The 21472-nt window shown below is 33.9% G+C and overlaps 7 protein-coding genes across 7 annotated transcripts in view; all 7 read right to left on the bottom strand.

Moving 5' to 3' along the window:
• The window catches only part of kl-3 (dynein heavy chain 8, axonemal kl-3), a 36767-nt gene extending 35317 nt beyond the window's left edge, over positions 1 to 1450 (bottom strand). The window contains exons 1-3 of the mRNA XM_076408747.1: positions 1323 to 1450; positions 1089 to 1251; positions 855 to 1029 (exon numbers count right to left, since the gene is read on the bottom strand). Coding sequence (XP_076264862.1) covers positions 855 to 1029; positions 1089 to 1251; positions 1323 to 1326 — 342 coding nt within the window. The 5' untranslated portion in view covers positions 1327 to 1450. The remainder of the gene's footprint in view (positions 1 to 854; positions 1030 to 1088; positions 1252 to 1322) is intronic.
• A 101-nt stretch (positions 1451 to 1551) lies between these two features.
• LOC143198699 (dynein axonemal heavy chain 5-like) lies at positions 1552 to 8393 on the bottom strand. Its single transcript, XM_076408059.1, has 7 exons — positions 8370 to 8393; positions 8139 to 8265; positions 7681 to 8085; positions 3058 to 3237; positions 2849 to 3002; positions 2611 to 2795; positions 1552 to 1685 (listed from the first exon to the last, which is right to left on the bottom strand). Exons 1-7 carry the CDS (start codon positions 8391 to 8393, stop codon positions 1552 to 1554), a joined length of 1209 nt encoding a protein of 402 aa, XP_076264174.1.
• Positions 8394 to 8622: 229 nt separating this feature from the next.
• On the bottom strand, positions 8623 to 10387 carry LOC143198700 (dynein axonemal heavy chain 5-like). Its single transcript, XM_076408060.1, has 3 exons — positions 10171 to 10387; positions 8700 to 8813; positions 8623 to 8634 (listed from the first exon to the last, which is right to left on the bottom strand). The coding sequence occupies exons 1-3, from the start codon at positions 10339 to 10341 to the stop codon at positions 8623 to 8625; spliced, it is 297 nt and encodes a 98-aa protein (XP_076264175.1). The 5' UTR covers positions 10342 to 10387.
• Positions 10388 to 10399: 12 nt separating this feature from the next.
• Positions 10400 to 12754, bottom strand: LOC143198701 (dynein axonemal heavy chain 8-like). Its single transcript, XM_076408061.1, has 4 exons — positions 12724 to 12754; positions 12309 to 12364; positions 10781 to 10924; positions 10400 to 10729 (listed from the first exon to the last, which is right to left on the bottom strand). The coding sequence occupies exons 1-4, from the start codon at positions 12752 to 12754 to the stop codon at positions 10400 to 10402; spliced, it is 561 nt and encodes a 186-aa protein (XP_076264176.1).
• Positions 12755 to 13622: 868 nt separating this feature from the next.
• On the bottom strand, positions 13623 to 18856 carry LOC143198702 (dynein axonemal heavy chain 5-like). The gene is made up of 6 exons (XM_076408062.1): positions 18719 to 18856; positions 18463 to 18661; positions 17208 to 17368; positions 16972 to 17151; positions 13714 to 14037; positions 13623 to 13631 (listed from the first exon to the last, which is right to left on the bottom strand). The coding sequence occupies exons 2-6, from the start codon at positions 18641 to 18643 to the stop codon at positions 13623 to 13625; spliced, it is 855 nt and encodes a 284-aa protein (XP_076264177.1). The 5' UTR covers positions 18644 to 18661; positions 18719 to 18856.
• Positions 18857 to 18897: 41 nt separating this feature from the next.
• LOC143198703 (uncharacterized) lies at positions 18898 to 19410 on the bottom strand. The gene is made up of 2 exons (XM_076408064.1): positions 19193 to 19410; positions 18898 to 19137 (listed from the first exon to the last, which is right to left on the bottom strand). The coding sequence occupies exons 1-2, from the start codon at positions 19337 to 19339 to the stop codon at positions 18898 to 18900; spliced, it is 387 nt and encodes a 128-aa protein (XP_076264179.1). The 5' UTR covers positions 19340 to 19410.
• A 222-nt stretch (positions 19411 to 19632) lies between these two features.
• LOC143199038 (endoplasmic reticulum-Golgi intermediate compartment protein 2) lies at positions 19633 to 21380 on the bottom strand. Its single transcript, XM_076408759.1, has 7 exons — positions 21100 to 21380; positions 20888 to 21043; positions 20657 to 20820; positions 20402 to 20604; positions 20246 to 20346; positions 19870 to 20130; positions 19633 to 19814 (listed from the first exon to the last, which is right to left on the bottom strand). Exons 1-7 carry the CDS (start codon positions 21221 to 21223, stop codon positions 19678 to 19680), a joined length of 1146 nt encoding a protein of 381 aa, XP_076264874.1. The 5' UTR covers positions 21224 to 21380; the 3' UTR covers positions 19633 to 19677.
• Positions 21381 to 21472: the final 92 nt, after the last annotated feature.

Below are 21472 nucleotides of genomic sequence, written 5' to 3' on the forward strand. Positions count from 1 at the left end.
TATAATCTGCCTAGATCTGAATATACTAGCACTTATTCAAAAAATGTGTATATTCCTAAGGTAGGAATCCAAAAAAAAACTGTCTAAATGCATTTCTACGGCTTTTATTATCTCTACGTTTGATTAAAATAATTTTGTATACATGATTTTCTTAGGATTTAAGGATAGTCACAAATCATAGGGAGCTAAATCGGGCAAATAGGGTGGGTATTACAACAGTTGTGCTATAATTTCCTGATATTTGTGATCGTTTCTTGCTATCCTAATTTCTAAATTAATCTATTACTTTGTTCTGTTTTACTTGCATTGATCTACAAGCATTCTTTGATATTTAGTCAAGTTTCTTAGATTAACCAGTACTGTTCTTTGATTTTTAGTTTAATCTGCTCTGCTTTTGTTCTAAATTAATTTATGTGAGCGTGTATGAGAGTGTATGTGTATTACTTTAACACTTTGAATGTCTTTCAGATCTAATCTGGTGGTATGATTGGCATATTTATGAATTATAACTGTCTTTGTTGCCAAAGTCTTATTTCCTTACTCTCTTAGCCTTACTCCTATTTTGCTTCAAAAACATGGAAGTAAATTCTAATCTCATATACAATAATTGGATGAACATTTATAGAAACTTGCATTTATGTTAAACGTACTTAAAGTGTTTTTGTTTTGTTGTTAATGAACACAAAGCTTTCTCTGCTTTGAAATAAAATTAGAACTTCTGTGAAAGCTATCGGCTGACCTACAATTTGACCTACGAAAGCTGTTAAATATTATTATATTTTCACAGTATATTGCAGATATTTAAAAGATGCAAAGAACATCCATATTGACAAAACAGAATTGGTATTACTCACGTGTGTAACCATATTCTGGAAATTGAATCTTAAACTCTCAACACGTTCGATATCTTCTTTAGGTGTGTCGATTTTGAATTTTCCAAACGTACTGTAAGCCTCCTCCATCAAGCTGAGGTCCAAGTCCATTTCTATGAAATTCTCCCGAATAGTAGCTAAGCACGCCATAGCGTTCCTACAGTCAAAAATAATTTATTGTCGATATCAGCGTCCCAGTAGGAAATAAAATCTCACCTGCAATCGTCCAGGTCCTGAATGGGCTTGTTTAGGATTTTCTCTTGAGTTTTAATGAAGTCCACCATGCTGTTTAGCTTCTTCTTGTACCTGCAGCTTAGATTGTAGCCCATTATATGTTTCCAGGCTTCCGATTCCACCAATAAAGCGAGCTTCATTTTCTCTGAAAGTAATGTTGATTATTTATAATGCAGAAATGTTTCGATAAGCTTATATTATGCGTGGATACTTTACCCATGGATATTCTAATAGCACCCACATCGTGTTTGTCGGGAAGCTGACGAATTTCTTCTGCTCTAGCATCGTACTCGGAGAATTTTTCTGATATTTCCACAATCAGCGGTTCTTTCTCGCAGAACTCGTCTATTACTTTATCTCGGTCCTCCACCCAAAGATATTTCCATTCCAGATATTTCTAAAGAAGAGCAGCGTAGTTTTTGTTTTTTGTTTTTAAATATGACGTTTAACTTGCATTTAATAGACTCGCCACGTCAGGATTTAAGACATACATGATACCCTGCAAGCTCACATAGACCCTGACAATTTCCTTGTTTTCAGAAACGGACTTGTAATAGTTCTTCGGTTTGGATGTACCCGCTATAATCAAAATTAATAACCATAAATATTGAGTTTTAAGCGTACTATATGGATAATTTAAAAACATGAATATGCATTATGATATGTGAAAGGGTGTGAAATTAAAGGAATGGGAAATTGAACTAAAACTATCCACAATACAATCCACATTTGATGACCATTCACGTTGAACTGCAAGCTCCTGTCCAAATTCTAGTAAACTCTGTTAGTTCACAACAACTTCAGTCCGCCTTTGGTGGCCTTAAACCCTAAATTAGGATGCTTGTGCCAGGAATCCACAGCCTAGGGTGTTTTTCGACTTCAAACTGATTTTTATTTAATTACGTACATATTTTATTTTAAAACATTTTTTTTGTGTTAAAAGTCTAAGTTTGATTATTTTTTACATTTTAGGGAGTTCCCTATCTATTTTTTGAAGTCGTTTCAATTTTTTTTGTAAAAATATTTAATTTTTCTCCTTTTAGTGTTAGATATTTACTCAATAAACTACTAAATTTCCTTCCGAATAAATATGACTCCAACAATTGACAATAGTTACGTGGTAACAATTTGCTCATCTTACAGATTAATCCCAAGTGCCAAACCCGATCAAAAGCTTGTGAGACATACAGGAATATTGCAGGGCAGTATTGTTTTTCCTCAAACGCTCTTTCAATAGCCGCAGTTACTCTGTACACTTGATCGATTGTTGAATGGTGATTTCGGAAACCAAACTGGAAATCTGGTATTGTTACCAAATGTTTGACACGTTTAAATATTAGTTTCTCAAATAGCTTTGATATTGCAGGTAATAGCGAAATAGGCCTGTAAGATTCGACTTGTTCTGCAGGTTTGTCAGGCGGACATACATTAAAAAAATATGAAGTGGGTTAATAAAAATAACTCATAATTGTTAAAAATATATTAAGATAAAAAGTAAGATTACCTCCTTTCAATGCCGATTTAATACCTCCTTGACCCCACAGTCCGATCTGTTTACTAACATCGAGAATATTCTGTAGAACCTGAGAGAAATGACTTTGGATATCATCCAAATTGGGACTGATGGTAGCAAGCGGAATTTGGAGGATCATCGATGTGATCATCAGAGGAATTGTATTTTCGCCAATGCTGAAAAAACAACTGCTAATGTTTGAGCCAGATATATTACATGAACGTTATACCTAGTGGCGCGTTTCTTCACCTTCTCCAATGAATATTTGGTAGATTTAATTAAGACATCAGTAAATTTCATGTTAAAGTATGCGAACATCTCAACGCAATCAGCATGAATGTTGGACAAATCCAAAGGCACGTTCCTGTCTATGTCCTTAAAAGCTAACGTAACTTATGTTAAAACGTTGAGTTCGAACGAGGAACTTTGATAACAAACCGGCATCGGCCGTGGTCATGAGACGAGAATTGGAACCAATCGGTCTGACGGCTTTGTCTGGATCAAGCCAATTGTATTTGTCCTTTTGTAGTTCGGGAGCGTCGATGACGTCCACGAATTTGTTGATCAAGTCGGTGACACATTTCTCGATGGTAGATGATTTCAACAGAATTTCCTTCACTGTAAAAGAAATAATTTATACTATAGCATAATTTAATAATTAACAGCTTGGATTATTATGGTATTCGTTTTGATCCCGGTTTTCCTCTCTGTTCAGTATTTCGTTTGCCGTATACTGTCAATATTACTTGGGCCTCCTCTTTTTTCTTCTTCCTATTTACATGTATGTTAAGGGGGTATTCTAGACCGGATATTTGAACACTTCCAAAACTTGATTCGATAAAAAAATGCATAGAGAAGGTTTACACCAAATTTCAAGTAAATCGGTTCAATAGAACTTAAGATATCGTATCAAAAATCTAGAAAATAGTAATTTCTAGCAAAAAAGCGTTTAAAGATTTGAGCGTATTCCGCACCCCTGAAAAAACAATATCTCCGAAAATAATTTAAAATTTAAAGAATCAATTTAAGAAAAATTTTCAAAAGATCAAGCTTTGAAAATGTGGAGAATCGTTTTATCAAATTTTTACAATTCCAAATTTTTGAATATGCCCTTAATTATTAACAAGTCAATTGAAAAGTCCCCGGCCTACCATAGTAAAACACATTTTTTTCGGTAAAATTAGTTTTTCTTATTCAACATAATGATCTTCAAGGGTAATACTGATTATAGCGACAACTCTTCGATACCATTTTTATAATACTATTTGTCAGTTTTCTCAGTTTCTCAGTTTCGGCGATCACCTCTTCATTCGACGAAAATTTCTTCCCAGCAAGCATACTTTTGAGATCTGAGAACAGAAAGTAGTCGCTAGGTGTCAGATCTGGAGAATACGATGGATGAGGAAGCAATTCAAAGCCCAATTCATGTATTTTTGCCATCTTTTTCAATGAGTGCACGGTGCAGTACTAATGTATAATGTCTTGGTGAAGCAGTACTTTATTTTTCTTCAAATGCGGACGTTTTCGGCGATTTCATCATTCAAATGGTCCAATAAAGTTGTGTAATAGTCGCTGTTGATGGTTCTTCCTTTTTTAAGGTAGTTAATGAAAATTATTACATGCGCATCCCAAAATACAGACGCCATAACCTTGCCAGCCGACTGTTGCGTTTTCTCACGCTTAGGAGCAGGTTCATCGTGTGCCACTCGGATGACTGCCGATTGGATTTCGGAGTAAAATGATGGAGTCATATTTCATCCTTTGTCACATATCGGTATAAAAACTCGGGTTTATTACGCTTTATCATCTTCAAACACTGCTCCAAATCATCGTTGTTTTTGGTCAAAAGTGAGCTTGCGCAGCACCCACTTTTCACAGAGCTTTCTCATACCCAAATATTCGTGAATGATATGATGTACACGTTCAGTTTATATCTTTAGAGAGTCTGCTATTTCATTCAGTTTCAAATTACGGTCATTCAAAATCAATTTGTGTATTTTTTAAATGATTTCGTCGGTAACAACCTCTTTTGGCCGTCCAATGCGTCCACTGCGTTCACCGTTTTCGGTGCTCATTTAACCAGTGTCCGGCAACTCGGCATCAAGTCAAGTTTGTGCTTCAACTGTATTTTTTCCGTTCAAAAAACAATATTTCATCAACACACGAAATTATTTTTTATCCATTTTTTCATAATAACAAAAGTTGCTTCACTCAAAATGCTATAATTCACAAATTGATCCGACAGCTGTCAAACTTATACACGCATCTTTTGAGGGCTAGGGCTAACTAAAAGACATATGGTTTTAATTCTAGTAGCGCCATCTATATGTCAGGCCGGGGACTTTTCAATTAACCTGTTAAATACTAGGTATACTAGTTTCAAAAATAAGCTCAACGTGTACCCATATCCATTAAGTCCATTTAATGAATGAATACGACATTTTCGAAAGAATTATTGACTCTAAAAGAGCTCTACTTTGTTCATTTGTCATCTCATGTTCCTACATGAGAGGCGTGTCTCGAAAATATGCATTATATTTACAAATCGTACATAGAAAATGTTCCGAGATCAGATCGTGCTGGATAGGGGGATAACTCAAATATTCCTTTGCTTAAACGCTTTTACTGACTGAATATATTTTCTATGAGCTTCTCTATGTACTTCATGATGACTATATAGGACATATCATCCAGCTGTTTGTCTATCTTCTGTTTATTATTCATTCCTATTTACACTTGTAATAATTGGATCTGTCAATGTTTTGTTAATAGTGTTCTGTATCACTCTCTTCATATTATGAGATTTAAATATAAAACAAAATTTTCGTAACCTTCTTCTAATTATTTTTTCACAAACCTTCTCCTGACAATAAGGAACACAATAAAAAAGAATTATTGAATTTTATTTATATAGATTAATAATTAAGTAGCTAACAAATGAAAGTTATAAGATATCTGTTATTTGCTGACGATCTAGGCTATATCGTTGGATAAAAAAGTTAATGCTTTATCAAGAAAACGCCAAAATATTATAACCAAATGGATCTTCTGCAAAGGTAAAATCTAACATGCGAAACACCACTAACTAAAATTGCTACTGCAGCTAACCGCAAACAAACTAAACACTGCGGCTATGAAGCCGACTTAAGTTTTCTTGTTATTTATAATTTTCACGCAGCTAGTGAAGATACGAACAAATATGTATTCTTCTCAAAAACTTCTCTTCCCGCTACAAAAAGAGTGATTCGATTCTTTTCAAGATTGTTTCTCAAAGCTGAAGTCAAGTTTGCAGCAATATTAATTAAATTAACGCAAGATACGACCTTGAATTAAATGGTATTTGCGATATACATAATCGCACAAAAATTATCATTCTGTATACAAGTTATAAAATTGGAACCGATTTAGAGCATAAATGTAATATTTTGCTTAAAAAAACTATTTTATATTATGGAAAGAAGAGACGATTCGTTAAACAGCAATACAGCGATTTTGGCGTGCCGGTAATTCACGTACTAGGGGTGCTTTTAAAATCTTTAATGTTTCCTAATTGGAATAGTTAGTAAGGGAGCCTTGAGCATCTTCAATCCACCTTTTGTGACCTTATAGATTCAGCATACTTTTGCCTGAACTCCCCTTAATTGTAGCAAGAAATGCTTCGATGAACTTCGAAATGAATAGCAATTTATGGTCAACCTGTCTTATTTTGAATGAATTCAAAAGAGATCTTATGATCTCCCCGGATCCTACCAACTACGCCAGTTATAAAATGAGAAAGGATTTAGAACACAACTATAACACACACAAAACTTGTCTTTGACTTTAAAGCATTAAATTCCAATTCTTTAGGCCATAATTAGACGACAAAAATATATGGCATGAAAAAGTTTGCTTTTTTATTTAGGAAACCGCTTGACCGATATTTTCCTAAATCTGTGGTGTTAATTTTTAATTGAAAATGAAACCATTTAAATGAACATTTTAATTGTTTTTGTTATCAAAATAACTTAAAAAAAAGTAGAAAATAATTTAAAAGTGCACGCTTTTACTTCTTTTATGTTCATAAATGTAATGTTCATTATGTTCATTATGTTTCTCTTAATAAACCCTAAATATAGTCATGTTTGCATTATATTTCATTAATAACGTTGTTCGAAGCACATAATGATGATGTTCCCCTTGCTCTTCTGAATATGCTCCCATAATTTTTTGCATTTATCTAAATAAACATGCAACATGTGAACTTGTAATGACATATTGCAGCCCATGGTCTTAAATTTTTTTAGCATATTTTCAACTAGCTTTTTGTAGTTTTCAGCTTTGTTATTTCCTAAAAATCCAGATACGGCTGCTTTCAAACTGTTCCAATTCGCTTTTTGAGTACGATGCAGCAGCGTTGGAAACGTTTCATCGTCGAAAATCTGTCTGATTTGCGGACCAACAAAAACCCCAGCCTTAACCTTTGCTTCTGATAATTTCGGAAAAAAATTCCTCAAGTATTCAAACGCTTCTGAGGTTAAACTAAAATATAGAAATATAATTTAATATGTTTATTATATTTAATTCACCATTTAATTAATATTTGCTGATTACCTGCCAAATATCTTTTACTTTCATTACAAGCAACATGTGGAGCCCATGTCTTGTGTTGATTCCGAACAGGACAGTTAAAATATGCTTCGTAAGCTTCACAGAGAATGTGAGATGTATTTAATACGTATTTTAAGCCTCGAACTGTAATAAATTGCCCACATATATAACAAAATGCATCGGCATCATATTTACACTTTCGCGACGACATTTTAAGGTATTATAGATTTGTACAAAACTATAAAACCTGATCGTTGTTTATCACTCTAGGGCCATCTAGTAGCGCTGTGTGAACGTTTAAATGTTTTCGTAGAGTCGTGTTATTTTTCTTAAAAGTCTGTTTTATTTTATGGAAAGAAGACGACTTGTTGAACGGCGATAAAATACGACACTAACGATTTACACTATAACATATCATCACCGATAACATTCATCACCGCCATTCACTCATATGCACCATGTAAGTAATACCTATTTGCTGTGAATAATTAATATTTTCCTGAAGAAATTCACTCGGAGGTATCGGCTCTGTCGGTAAATAAACCAGCGATGTCATCGCCACCGTCTCCAGAACCTCATCGATCCTCGCCTCCTTCATGTCGCGAACCTCCTTCACGAACATCTCGATATAATCCAGCACGTCCGTTACTTCGTGGCAGAACTCCGGTATTTTCAACGACGTCCACGTAATCGTCGAGAATCCAGGCATAAAGGCGTTCTCCATTTTGATCAGTTGCACTCGCATCATCGGCAGAAACAATGGCGGTATGCTTGATCTGATTTTATCGTTCCTGTCGATCAGAGCCTTGACCATTTCGAAAGAGTCCAGCAGCTTGTCCTTGCAAAACACCAAAACTTGAGCCACATCTGGGACCTCTGCAAAATAGAAACCACTTTAACGTGATATGTATATCCATATGGAAACATACCCAGGTCTAGTTTGTACATATATTCGGCCTCACGTATAACTTCGGATATGTAGGGATGAAAGTTCACTATATATCTTCGCGTCTTATCGTCTTTTATTAAAATTGGTTTAATCAAACAGTATCTAACCTGTGAATTAAATAATAATTATTATAACTTTACTACAAAACGTGAGAAATGTTGTTTTTTTCATATAAAATACAGTTTGTTAAAATGTAATATTCGTTTAAAACTTCTAGCGGTTTTTTCCCTCTCATTTTACCCTAATTAAAAGGATGTAGAATACTCTCTGATGTTAGTGATGTGTTGGTTTAGTCAGCACTGTTTTCAAATGTCTATAAAATTCTTCAGTGTTCAGTCATCAAAACACAGTGATAATAATTAAGGGTTACAAACCAACAAACATTGTAAACCAACATTCTAAGTTAATGCGGAAAAATGGCGACGTGCTGACGCCATAAATTTTGATGACGTGCATTGGCTGATTTATTGGATCGACTATATAAAAGATAGGCCAAATAAGGAATAATTGAGAAATACTTAAGAAAGCTCTTGATACTCACCTGTGCTGCATAGTTATACCAGGAATCATGAAAGATATTTTCATAATGAACAAAACACATGGACATTGCATTGAATAATTGAATGCACTTTTGAACCTTCCGATGCCTCATGACCTGAAAATAGTGTATGAAAATATAATCAGGTACAAGATTATCATCCTAACAAACAATTAAGATATTTTAAATCGCCCAAGTATTTCCAAATCATTTTAATCTTATTATTAGGTTATTAGGTATCCATAACAAATATTTTGATTAGCACAAATTGCTTAAAGAAGGTAAATAATGTGAAAAGAAGTCACCATAAGAAAACCCACCAGTTGTAGCTTAAAAATTGTCGATCAATATTTAATGCATTTGTTGGAATCACCAATATATCATTTCGACTAATTTAATAAATTTTAAAGCATTTTTCAATTCTGTTTGTGAAACAATAATTTCAAAATGTTGTTACCCGAAAGGCATTAGTCCGTCTCTTTATTACTATTTAATTCGAACCATAAACTGTGGCCAATCAAACGTATATTCACATAAAGCTAAAACCAGATTGAAACAACTACGTATTGCCTACATATATGTTGCAAATAAATAGATTAGATATCTAATCTATATAATATCTGTTTTCGCACCACAAAAATAACTACTGTGGCAACATACGTAGACGACTCAGCAATCTTAGCATCCCATGAAGATCCAGTCACAGCATCAATAAACCTACAAACCCACCTGGAGCAAATACAATTATGGTTGAAGACATGGCGCATTAAATCCAATGAAACAAAATCCACCCATGTAACGTTTACCCTGCGTAGAAGAACATGTCCACCAGTGAATATCAATCATCGTCAACTCTCCCAAGCAGAACATGTTAAATATCTTGGTATGCACTTAGATCGACGCCTAACGTAGAAGAAACACATACTAAAAGCACACAAAGTGTTGCGTGCCATTGTTGATGCTCCCTACTGTATTTCAAATAAAGTGATACAACACAATATTCCTCTTGAACATATCACGAGTGTAATTCAACATGTTTGTGTGAAGTACTTTGAAGGAGTGTCAGTGCATCCCAACATACTCGCTAAACAGCCAAATATCCGATGTGATAGTGATGTGAGTAGACTAAAACGTTTAACACCACCTGATCTGATTACTGGACATATATAGACTTTAAAATAAGCTTTAGAAAAAGACTTTAGACTAGATTAATTAAGATAATATTTTATACAGGAGATCGCTTAACGAATTCATTTTCTATATTCCATGTATATATAATATAGACATAAGAAATACTTATTGCCTATAGGACAGATTGTGGAATCACAAAGAATAAAAAAATATCTATTTAAAAGATTCTAATCACGGTTTTATATAATTTAATCACACAGCAAATTTCCGAACTCACATATAAATATTTAACAACCAACAAAAATGGCTGCATTAATTAAAACAACCTGCAACATATACTCACTCTTGTTTTTGTCTTAAAAATATCCATCGGTTCCGATATCCTGGAATAAAAATGCCTGATCCACATTATCCTTCCGCTGACGGGAGGCATGTTCCTCGGTAGCTGAGGCGCCTGTCTCTCCTCGTTATATCTGTCCCGAAGAATCTCGATCTCCATTTGAAACAGCATCATGGCCTCTAGATACCTCTCGTCGAGATGAAGACACTCTAAGTTCAATTTTTCGAACCTATCAAAAAGCAAATTCTGTTATAGTACAGTGGCAAGTGACGTGAGCTTTAAGACACCTTTTTAATAGTCGTAATATATTATCAACATCAGACATCTTATCCAAGGATGCTCCGACAAATTCCTCAAGTTCCCATTCCGTATCGACTACGTTCTGCTTAAAGGTATTAAAATCGTTCTCGAAATACGGCAGGCGATGATTGAGGGCATCGTATTTTTGCGAGGAAATAGTTTTGAAAAATTGTTTAAATTTCTCTGCGAAAACGTCGATGCCCTCGATGGTACTGCTTTGAAGAATCGAGTATTTTACGGTTGTTTCCAATACGTAAACGATCTAAAAGATTTTCATGTTAAAATTGAAATACCCCAGAAGTAAAACTGTAACCTGTTCGCATCTTTTCTTGAACGTTTCAAATTTTCCAAAAATAAAACTCTCCGAACATTCAAACGGTTTCTCGTTGTTGTCCTCCATGTCCTTCTTGGTACGCCTAAAGCACTGATAATACTTCAAATAAACATCCAAACAGGTCTGAAACGAAAGAGGTAAATTTAATAGAATGGCAATCAGATAACTTTCAATCAACAATTCAGTATTATTGAGTTATTCAGAATATATACTCTATCCAAAGTTGCTGTGAAAATACGTCATCAATATGTTTAATATATTGCCTACCACAACTTATAAATTTTTCGTTTTAGAATCAGACAACGTTGTCTTTCTCATTTTATTGTAGTTAAAAAGGGATACAATGCTGTCTGATACGTTCGAACACGTAAACGAATCAGCCTGTCAGAGTCCTCCGGTTGTCAAACGTATGCAAAATTCTTCAAAACAATAGTAATAAGATATTATAAGCAACTTAATTAACATATGTAAATACCAACTGTTTCACTGATATGGAAAATGTATTAGGAAGAATCAGTGGTTAATTTTATCAAGAGTACAGATACACAGGTAGTAGTAGAAAAAATAAAAAATACAGTGATATCAAAATGACTTGACAAGGAAACACCATCGAAGGAAACAAGAACTATTTAATTTATACTAGAATGTTGTTATATATCAAAGCCAAACTGAACTAAAACTCAGAGTTAAGCGACGTTTTGACGTCAGAAATTTAGATGACGTATGTTCACACCAACTTTGGATAGACCATAATTTTATTGTTTGATTTGAAAAATTCTGCAACCAGAAGACCATCAAATACTTTTATCAACTTATGGTGATGCTGTTTTGTCTCATCCTAATTCTACGTTTTGATTTCAACGATTTGAAAGTGGTAATTGTCATCTCAATGACAAAGAATGGTCTGGAGAACCAAAAAAAGTTCGAAGATAATGAATTGCAAGACTTATTGGTCGAAGCCCCCATTCCAACACTCAAAAAATCATCAGGCATGACAGATCAACTATTTCCAAGCTTTTACATCCCATGGGAAAGATCTAAAAGGAGAGAGGATCTATGAACGAGAGTCCTCCAGATGCCAATGACATATATGTGACTCTGGTTTGACGAAGTAGATCCACAAAGTGGGCATTAAAACCTACCCTTACTTAAAACTCAAATACTTACTTAAAACTTACTTACTACTTACTTATAAACTTACTTAAAAATCAAATACGATCTTATTGCAATGATACACGTTGGCTAATAATTCTGTCTTTTCTGAATATTTTAATTTAAAACTGTGAGAGGGTTTTACGTTAGTTTCTTGTAAAAACAAATATAATGGCCTGTACGTAGCAATAAGTATCATTAATTGGTCTAATTTTGAGATTCCATTTAGATTCCATCAAGTTAGTAGGTGTCAGAATTTTTATTATTATAGTTTTTTCTATTTATGTTTCTGTATCTTGCGTAGAATCTGTTAATAATTTTGATTCGCTTCTATTATTATTTTTATGTTTCGAACGATTCTGCTCCTTCTACTGGGAGGTGGAGTGCCTGTAACATTTAACTGTAAGGACGCTAAGGAAGTACGAAGATATGACAGTGGAAAAATGATGAGTGCTAAAGCCACTGAAGACCTGCGCTGAGGAGCGCCACTGATGAGGATGAGGATGAAGAACAGAAGAAAATAGTTCCCGCGAAGCAGGTACGATTTTAACAAGGGGACTTTTTGAAGCGGGAATAATACTTTTTAAAATAACTGTAGTTGTATATTCACTTATGAAGTGCAAAATTTATTGGTCAAAAATCCCATTTAAACTTTCGAAAATCTTCAGACATCTAAAGAAGTTGATGAATCAACTATTTCTATGGAAAAGATCTGAAAGGAAGGAAAGGAGAAAGGAACCACACAAATTGGCGAAAAATATATCAATTACCAGGTAAGAAAATTATAATTTCCTGCGGCATATTGTGATTGGCAATGAAAGTTGGATTCAATACGAAAAACCAAAGCGCAAGAAGCCATAGATTAGTCCAGGAGAGGTATCCACATTGACAACAAAGTGAGATACCCTTGCCCACAAAGTGTTGCTATGTATGGTGCCACGACCAGCAATAGCGAGTAACAGACAGGATTATCTTCTTCCATAATAGTGCTCGGTCACATGAAAACAGGATTGTGAAACATGTTGTAGCACGGTTGCAGCTCGAATGGGAAATTTTGAAGCACCCAAGTTGGCACACAGTTTCCAAATGTTGAATAAATGCGAAAATAGACCGATGATTGGATGGCTAACAAACCAACAGTGTTCGTTAGACACGGTATCGCCATCTTGCCAGAAATATGCTACACAACTGTATAGAATGATGACAAATATTTTAATTCATATATAATGTACCAATTTTTCTCAATAAATACGTTTTTAGAGTGGAAAAATTATCATGCAACTACCTAACATATATGTTACATTAAGCAATAATCAGACCACTGGTGATTTATTGAAATCTATAGAACAAAATTCTTCTATCAACTACTAATGACAAGTGTTTAGGATAATATTGTGGAATTTAAGCAGAATTCACTATATAGGGCCACCGAAGCCAGACTAAATTCATTCAAAGTACCCCTGACCATGAATTATCGGAATATGGGAATACCGAATGTCGAATATTTTAAATTGTGGAAACATCCCTTAACCAAACCTACTAGAATTTGATCATTGCACTGAAATTCAGGGTATACGGTTAGCAAAAGTCGGAATGAATTGCTCAAAATAACTCTATAGGCTGTATAGGATAAAGATTTGAAGATACAAACATTGCCCCTCAACGTATATCAAGCTAGCTGAAAAATAATACTGATAATTTTGATTAAAAAGGGTAGTTTAAAATTTAATTAACTAAAAAAAGTAACAATTGAAACAAACCTTTATTTTATCCAGGACAACTTTTTTCAGTTGGTTCCAGACGGTTTTCGTTCCATCACAATCCAAATAGTCTCTACATTTTTTAATGATCTGATTCGATACCTTGACCAAAATAGCCGTGACATTCGCGGTACTATTGTAGTACCTGGAAGTAGTGAAGACGAGTCGTACCGCATGCAGGAGAGTGGGTATATGAGAAACCAATTGCGGTGGGTCCAAGCGATACAGAGGTTCCCAATATTTTTCCATCGAGTACAGATATTTCAGGTTATCGGTACATTCATTTCGTGTGTCGTAAACTAAATCAACATGCTTTTTCCAGATCTGTAACAAAATATAATAACAGATTAATTGAAAAGTCTCCGGTTTGACACATAGATGACGCTACTAGAATTAAATCCATATGTTTTTTAGTTAGCCCTAACCCTCAAAAAATGTGTATATAAATTTGACAGCTGTCGGATCATTAGTTTGTGAATTATATCATTTTGAGTGAAGCAACTTTTGTTATTGTGAAAAAAATGGATACAAAGGAATTTCGCATGTTGCGAAAAATATTGCTTTTTGAAGGGAAAAAATACTAAAAGCAGCAAAAATACTAAAGAAGCAAAAACTTAGCTTGATGCCGAGTTTCCGGGCACTACCTCAGGAAAATCAACCATCAAGGATTGGTATGCTAAGTTTAGACGTGGTGAAATGAACACCGAAAACGGTGAACGCAGTGAACACCCAAAAGAGATTGTTACCGACGAAATCATTTAAAAAATCCACAAAATGATTTTGAATGACCGTAAATTGAAATTAACTAGTAAATTAAGTAAATTGAAACGTAAAAAAAAATAAAATAAAATAGCTTAATTTCATTGAATAAGTATCACTAGAGATATGCGACCTTAGATTCGGTTTTCCTGATACATGCTATGCAAATTAACTGACAGAGACCGACGAACATTAAAAAGGAATGCGACCAGATAACATAAAAGTACCATGACATAAGTGACAGCTGAATTCAACACTCGCTTGAGTAATACTTTTTCGATAAATGCAGTATGGCGGAAACTTCACAAGCATTCATGAGGAAGCCGTAATTGTGAAACCCTTTAATAACGGAAGCCAACGCTAAGCTGTTAAAAAAGTGGGACAACTATCATATAACTTAGACACTTGACGAGTAAAAGAATATGTGGTATGGTTTGGTGAATCATCATTTCCATTGTTTTATTGTCCTCCAAGATAGAATCAAAAAAGGAAAATTATTTGAATGTCCTAAGCAACCTGGGAGAAAAATTTATAATTGGAGATGATTTCAACCCAAAAAATACAAGATGGGAATCCAGAATGACAACAACTAAAGGCAATGAATTGCATAAAGCAGCTGCTGAACTAAGATGTAGTTACATGTCAACTGGAAAAACAACTTTTGGCCAACTGATCAAGAGAAAGCCTCAGACCTCACCCTTCAGATCATACGCCAATGATTCTGACGTTGAGCGAAAATATAATAAGAAAAGGAAGAAACCCAACATTAACAAACAAGAGAACAGATTAGGAAGGATTTGCTGAAGAATTGAACAAACGAATTCAAGACAACTGAACAATTAAATTTTGAAGCAGAAAAATTCGTAGTAGATATTCAACAAACTCCTTAAAATAATATAATAAAGGAATTAATTATCCAAAAGAAGTGAAGGAAATGGTAGCTGAAAAACGAAAATTACGAAATGGCAACAAAACAGAACACCTCAAAATAAAAATACTTTAAACAATATAACACAAAGACTGAAAAGGGAAGTACTGGAAATTAAAACAAATCCAAAAATGACTATCTGAGAAAAAACATGATAAAGAAACTGATTATTCACTCTGGAAATCCACGAAATATCTAAAGCGCTCATGTCTACAAAACCCACTTATAAGAGACCTATGTGGGAATTGCGCACGTGAAAATTATATTATAAACATAGAAGCTGAAAATTCGATGATTGAATTAGTCAAGCTGAAAGAGCTAATCAAAGTTATTAAAACTGACATTAATCCCAAGAAATCACCAGACTATGATTTAATAACAGGAGAATTACTGCAAAAACTACCAAAAAAGGGAATTATAAAACTCACCAACTTGATCAATACAGCATTTCGATTAAAACATGTCACAGACATTTGGAAGATGGCGGAAATTATAATGATCCCAAAACCTGCGAAGTCACCAAACGAAATAAAATCCTATAGACCTATATCACTCCTGCCAGTGATATCTAAGGTTTTTGAAAAACTGCTATTGAAAAGAATAAAGACCTTATTCATAAACTACAGAAAATGTTACCAAAACAACACACCGAACTACTAAAATCGTACATTGCAGCCAGAATGTTTAGACTTAAACAAGAAGAAGCTTACTCTACAATAAAAGGAGCTAAAGCAGGTGTACTACAAAGAAGTGTACTGAGGCCAATGCTTTATCTACTCTACTCTTGTGATATACCACAAATGGAGAATATTACGATGGCTACATTTGCTGATGATACTGTGATTATAGCTGTCGGAGGCAATAGTGAAGAAGCCACACGAAAATTACAACAAGCAAGTGACAGTATAAATAATTGGACACAAGCTTGGAAAATAAAAATTAACAAAAGTAGTATGTACATGTGCAGTTCACCTACAGTCAGACCGTACAAGCACCATTAACATAAAATAATACTATTATTCTACATAGAAACAACACTAAATATCTCGGAATCAATTTTTATGCAAAACTTCGCTGGAGGGAACATATAAAGAAAAAAAGAAAAGAACTGGAATTGAAATATAAGAAAATGTATTGGCTAATTGGAAGAAAATTAGGATTATCAGTACATAATAAATTGCTATTATATAAGCAAATACTGAAACCATATAAGTTATAACATACGAAGTTCAATTATGGGGATATTCTGCAAAGAGTAACATAAACAAAATACAAATTTTTCAGAACAAAGTCCTGAGAAGTATTGTGGGCGCACCCAAATACCACATGACTGACTACCTACATCGAGACCTTCATATAGCCACAGTCAGTCAAAAAATCAAGAGAATTGCAAGGGGCATGAGGAAAGACTCCATTCTCATGAGCATATTGAAGTATTGCAACTTGGATACCACCAGAGCAGGACACAGACTCAAAAGAATCAAACCATCTGATCTTGTGTAGTGTTGTGTAGTGAGGCGCATAAACGGCGCGGGAAAAAGGTGTATTAGCCCATTCAAAACTATTCTTACCTTAATAATGTCATGTTTACGACATGACTTCAGGAAATTGATATACACGTTACATTTGTCAGTTTCCAAAAATTCCACAATACTAGTAAATCGAGTGAGCTGACGTCTCCAGTATTCGATCTCCACGTTGGGTCCCACAAACTCGTTCTCCTTTCGGATTTGCCGATATTGGACCAAGCACTAAAGAATAACAAGGTTCTATCATAATAACCCAGCCGCTACCCTCGTAGAGGTACCCTTTCGATCAATTTATACCACACTCTCACTAGGCTCTCCACCTTTTGAATGACAGAGGTATTAAAATAGTACTTCGACATCTCATTCTCGTCGTTCAACAGTCCAAAGAGCTCTTCGTCCGAGGTAAATATAGTTACGCCCTCCAAGTCCATTTTGATTTCTGGAAGAAGCAGTTGAGAATAAAAAATTTTTGACACCTATTAGGTGCTTCCATGAATTTTGATCATTTTTTTTTTAATTTAAAAAGGCTTTTATTGAGGTAAATAATGCAAAATATTAAATGCAATATCAAATGCAATATATTAAAACATTTTATAATCTTTCCAACGATATCACGCCGATGAACGATGTTGGTTTTACAGCTCCATTTGAACAAATGGTAACCAGAAGGTGTTATGTCCGGTGAGTGCCCTGGATGTGGCCAAATTTCCTATTCAAGCTGCAACAGCTCGTTTTTCAAAACTCTTGCAAGATATAGCTGTTACTCGCAATTTCCAGTCTTTTTACAACAATACGTTGTTCAATTTGTTCAAATGACGCCATTACGTCAATCAGGACATCAGTTATACATCTGGAATAACAGTTCCTGCAGTTCATTCAGTTTTAGCAGCTCGTAATACACTACACATTGCTAATCCCACCATATACACATCAAGAATATTCAGCTTCGATGAAGATGTGGATGACTTTCCTGGATTTACTCGTGATTGTTTGCCCTCGAGATTGTCATAATAGATGTACTTTTCATCGTACGTTACAATAAGCATAGAAAACTCCACTTAAAAATTTTTTGTCTGGCATTTTCGGTAACTTCGTTTGCCAGCCATTTTTGCTTCTTTTAGATCTTTCCTCTCCCATCAGATGTCTGAAAACATTTTGTCCATCAACTGCTAAACTGTCTGAAGATTCTTTAGGAGTTTGAGATGCCTTTGGGTCCAATAAATTGTGTAATTCATTGTCTTTGAACATATTTGGCCCTTCGGGCTGTTTTTGGCAACAATGGCATCAAGATCATCAAAACTTTTGAATAGTGAATATCCATTTTATATATAAAATTATTTTATGGGTTTCGGCAACAGACTTCTTCAAATTAAAGAACCAAAGTAATGAAATATTGAAAATGGAACTTTGAGTGTTTCATACTAAGTAACTAAGCAGTTAAGTTGTATTGTTTAAATAGATCGACTCTTTTTCACCAGCACTTATCCTTGATCAAAATACACGCAAGCACCTGATAGTTACTAAAAACCTTACTCCCCAAGAAATCCTCAAACGAATCGAAATCGCCCACAAAATTTAACTTCTGCATTCTACCCATGGATGTTTTCGGAAGATCGCCCCATTCCTTGGAAAGTTTTAATGGCGGATCAATTAATTGAGCGCATAGATCGTAAGCTATAGAAGCGACGTTTCCTTTTCCGGTGTCCATATTCATTTGAGTGAAATATATTTCCTATATTGATCAAACAAGGTTAAAACAGATCAAAATATTTCGGAAAGTACTAGTTACATCATTTATATTTTTTAGATCCAAATTTATGCGTTTTATTTTGTATACAGCAACAGCCTTCTCTCTAAGGGCGTCTTTTATACCTTTGGTTACGTAAACTCGTTTAATCGGACCTTTTACGACGGGATTGTAACGTCCAGATTCTTTAAAAGTGTTAAAATATAGATTTTAATTCGATATCACTGAAAGAACCCACCCAAAGTATATGGCGGGCCGTCTTGATAAAAGAAAAATATACACCTAGTACCATCCTTCTCCAATATAGAATTTAACTGACGAACATACACCTCTTCGTCCACAACTCCCTCAAGAATATCGTTCGGTTCAAGGCCCAAATACATTGCAACCATATCGCATACGTGCCGTTGAGGCAATTGTAACTCTTGAAATCGATTTGCTCTTTGTTCTTTATACTTTAACTGAATCAGAATGATTAAATAGCTGGATTATTATTAATGTAATATCATAAACCACCTGTTTCTCTTTCAACGATTCTTGCATCGCCAATAAAGTTGTACTAGTTCGGGCTTTCGTTTTTCCGACTGTCTTTGATATGCCCACCAAGTTGGACAAGTCTTGGTCTGTATCAGGCAAAGAATTTGGTGGTCCCTGCTCGCCCATTGCAAAAAAATGTTGATCTTCCTATTTTATTTTGTAGTTTCAATAATCCTTTTTTAATATTTTCTTTAATATTTCGCTATATTAAAATGTCTCTTGACAAAATCGGCTGACAGAATATACTACCTATGTATTGTTTAAAAGAATATTAATTAATTAGCAGTTAGAACTATAGTTTCATGGTTTAAGCCTACTGGGAACCTGCCATGTAAAATAATAAGATTGCATCCAACTACCTAGTACCCATTTATTATTATATTCTATCGGACAAGAAGTTTATTAATGAAACACATATATAAAAAATAACAATCTTTATTAAAATAAAATTGATAAAAAATAAATCACATTGGTGGCACAGTGGTGACAAGGTTTTGATACTTACGATTATTTTGCTCCACAGTCATACCATTCACTTCTTTGCTTTTCCAATTACATGTTACAAAACTTATTATACATTGAACAATGCTATTTAAAATACCTGAAATAATTTACATGGTAATGAAGTTTTATTTACTTTGGTATTTAATTTTTACCTGAACAGACAAAGACACCACCCACTACTGAGCAAAGTTTAGCTAGGAACATGCCAAAGTTATCTCTTTCTTGGCTTATTGTAACTCTTAGTGCTGACATGTCATATTTGAAGAAGATGCCTGGCATTCCATGACTTCCTTTATCATGATTAATGGGTCTAGTTAATTCTTTAACACTATACTGATATGTACTGATTGAATTTAAAAAAGTATTAACTGTTGTAGGTACTACCTCAATAAAGTAGTTAACCACTGTCATCCCTACAGTAATAATAAATTTTATTAGATGCATATTGGATATATATTAAAAACAGTCACACATTCATCTCATTTATTTATTTAATCATAATATTATTCATTTTACTTACAAACTTACCATTTGTTAAAATGAGTTCATCTCCTTCTAAAGGATGAACTATACCAGGACTAGGGTCACCAAAACTAAATCTATTTATTCTGTGAGTAAAATTATAATCTCTAAAAATTGAATTACAAAATAACACATATTTACAAAAAATAAATATCCACCAACCTATCTGAAATAAAAGCACTAATATGTATATGTCCTCTTGGTAAACTTATACTTTTTCCCGCAGTTATGTGAAAATTTCCTGCTACTTTATTCAAAATTAAATTCCCATATATCCTGCAGGCATCATAAGGTTTATTTGGAATATCACTTCTTGCAGGTAAATCACCAAATTGAGTAGAGAAACTACTTCTCCACAGTAAATCCTAAAAAGCATTCTTATATATTCCAGGATTGCTAAATTGATATAAAATGAACCTTTATAGCATGATACTCTTCTCTAAGATATGAATTAAAATGCTTTTTATTTTCAAAATGAATCCTTTGATCATGTGATAATTCAAACCATGTATCCTCCTCTTCTAGTTGACCAAACTTAAAAGTATTTTGATTGGTCGAATCCAATATATCTGCCCCAACATCTTGAAAAACAACTCTTAGTAAAATTTTATGAAATGTTTTATTAAAACTATAAATGAAAAAGCTTACTCTGACAAGGCATAGCCACTGTAAGGTCAATGTTAATTTTTAATTTTTCTTCTAATTGAACATCAGGTGAAAATTTAAATACAAATTTACTATTTAAATAATAGGTAATTTCAGAATAAATTAACCATCCCATCAGCAAAAAACTAACCAATGAAACTGGAAATACAAACTTTTAACAAAATAACTATAACATATTTTAAAAACAAACTCACAGGTACCCCCTACAGATGACGTCACCTTATAAGGGTCTTCAACTTTAGGAAATATATCAATTTTCTTTAATTTATTTAACTTTGACCCTCTATATCGGGGGATTGAAATTTTTTCGGTTTCCATTTTGATAATTTCTTATTAAATAAGATTTAGAAATTACCGATCAAAAAAATATAATAAAAGTATTCAAATTATGCATGTTTTTCAAAAAAACATCAAAGTTAGAAAACAGACTACCTCCTCAATTGAAACGTTTCTAATGTTTTGGAAAGTGACAACTGAAATATTATGACGTAAATATAATAACGCAGATACCATATACTAGAGTAAATGCCTATAATAAATAAAGAAGAAGTATAGTTATTCTAATCA

The sequence above is a fragment of the Rhynchophorus ferrugineus genome, unplaced genomic scaffold, assembly GCF_030347505.1.
Source record: "Rhynchophorus ferrugineus isolate W39M unplaced genomic scaffold, kcgeb_rfMv2 rfM6, whole genome shotgun sequence".
In the NCBI taxonomy this organism is placed as follows: Eukaryota; Metazoa; Arthropoda; class Insecta; order Coleoptera; family Curculionidae; genus Rhynchophorus; species Rhynchophorus ferrugineus.

Bases quoted from the DNA above. Each gene is read 5' to 3' on its own strand.
- LOC143198702 (XM_076408062.1), bottom strand. From the start codon at position 18,643: ATGAATATGGACACCGGAAAAGGAAACGTCGCTTCTATAGCTTACGAT. The intron at 17,369-18,462 runs GTAAGGTTTTTA...TGCTTCTTCCAG, and splicing joins GTTTGAGGATTTCTTGGGGA to AAATCAAAATGGACTTGGAG. The intron at 17,152-17,207 runs GTACCTCTACGA...GTTATTCTTTAG, and splicing joins GGTATAAATTGATCGAAAGG to TGCTTGGTCCAATATCGGCA.
- LOC143198699 (XM_076408059.1), bottom strand. From the start codon at position 8,393: ATGAGAGGGAAAAAACCGCTAGAA. The intron at 3,003-3,057 runs GTTTGTTATCAA...AAGTTACGTTAG, and splicing joins CATGACCACGGCCGATGCCG to CTTTTAAGGACATAGACAGG. The intron at 1,686-2,610 runs GTAATCTTACTT...TTTTGATTATAG, and splicing joins TAAATCGGCATTGAAAGGAG to CGGGTACATCCAAACCGAAG.
- LOC143198701 (XM_076408061.1), bottom strand. From the start codon at position 12,754: ATGCCGCAGGAAATTATAATTTTCTTACCTG. The intron at 12,365-12,723 runs GTAATTGATATA...GTACTTCCTTAG, and splicing joins AATTATAATTTTCTTACCTG to CGTCCTTACAGTTAAATGTT. The intron at 10,730-10,780 runs GTTACAGTTTTA...AAAATCTTTTAG, and splicing joins TCAAGAAAAGATGCGAACAG to ATCGTTTACGTATTGGAAAC.
- LOC143198700 (XM_076408060.1), bottom strand. From the start codon at position 10,341: ATGATGCTGTTTCAAATGGAGATCGAGATTCTTCGGGACAGATATAAC. The intron at 8,814-10,170 runs GTGAGTATATGT...CACTATTTTCAG, and splicing joins TTTTTAAGACAAAAACAAGA to GTCATGAGGCATCGGAAGGT.
- LOC143199038 (XM_076408759.1), bottom strand. From the start codon at position 21,223: ATGGAAACCGAAAAAATTTCAATCCCCCGATATAGAGGGTCAAAGTTA. The intron at 21,044-21,099 runs GTGAGTTTGTTT...TTGTATTTCCAG, and splicing joins GTCATCTGTAGGGGGTACCT to TTTCATTGGTTAGTTTTTTG. The intron at 19,815-19,869 runs GTAAAAATTAAA...AAATTATTTCAG, and splicing joins TGGTGTCTTTGTCTGTTCAG to GTATTTTAAATAGCATTGTT.
- LOC143198703 (XM_076408064.1), bottom strand. From the start codon at position 19,339: ATGGGCGAGCAGGGACCACCAAATTCTTTGCCTGATACAGACCAAGAC. The intron at 19,138-19,192 runs GTGGTTTATGAT...ATTCTGATTCAG, and splicing joins AATCGTTGAAAGAGAAACAG to TTAAAGTATAAAGAACAAAG.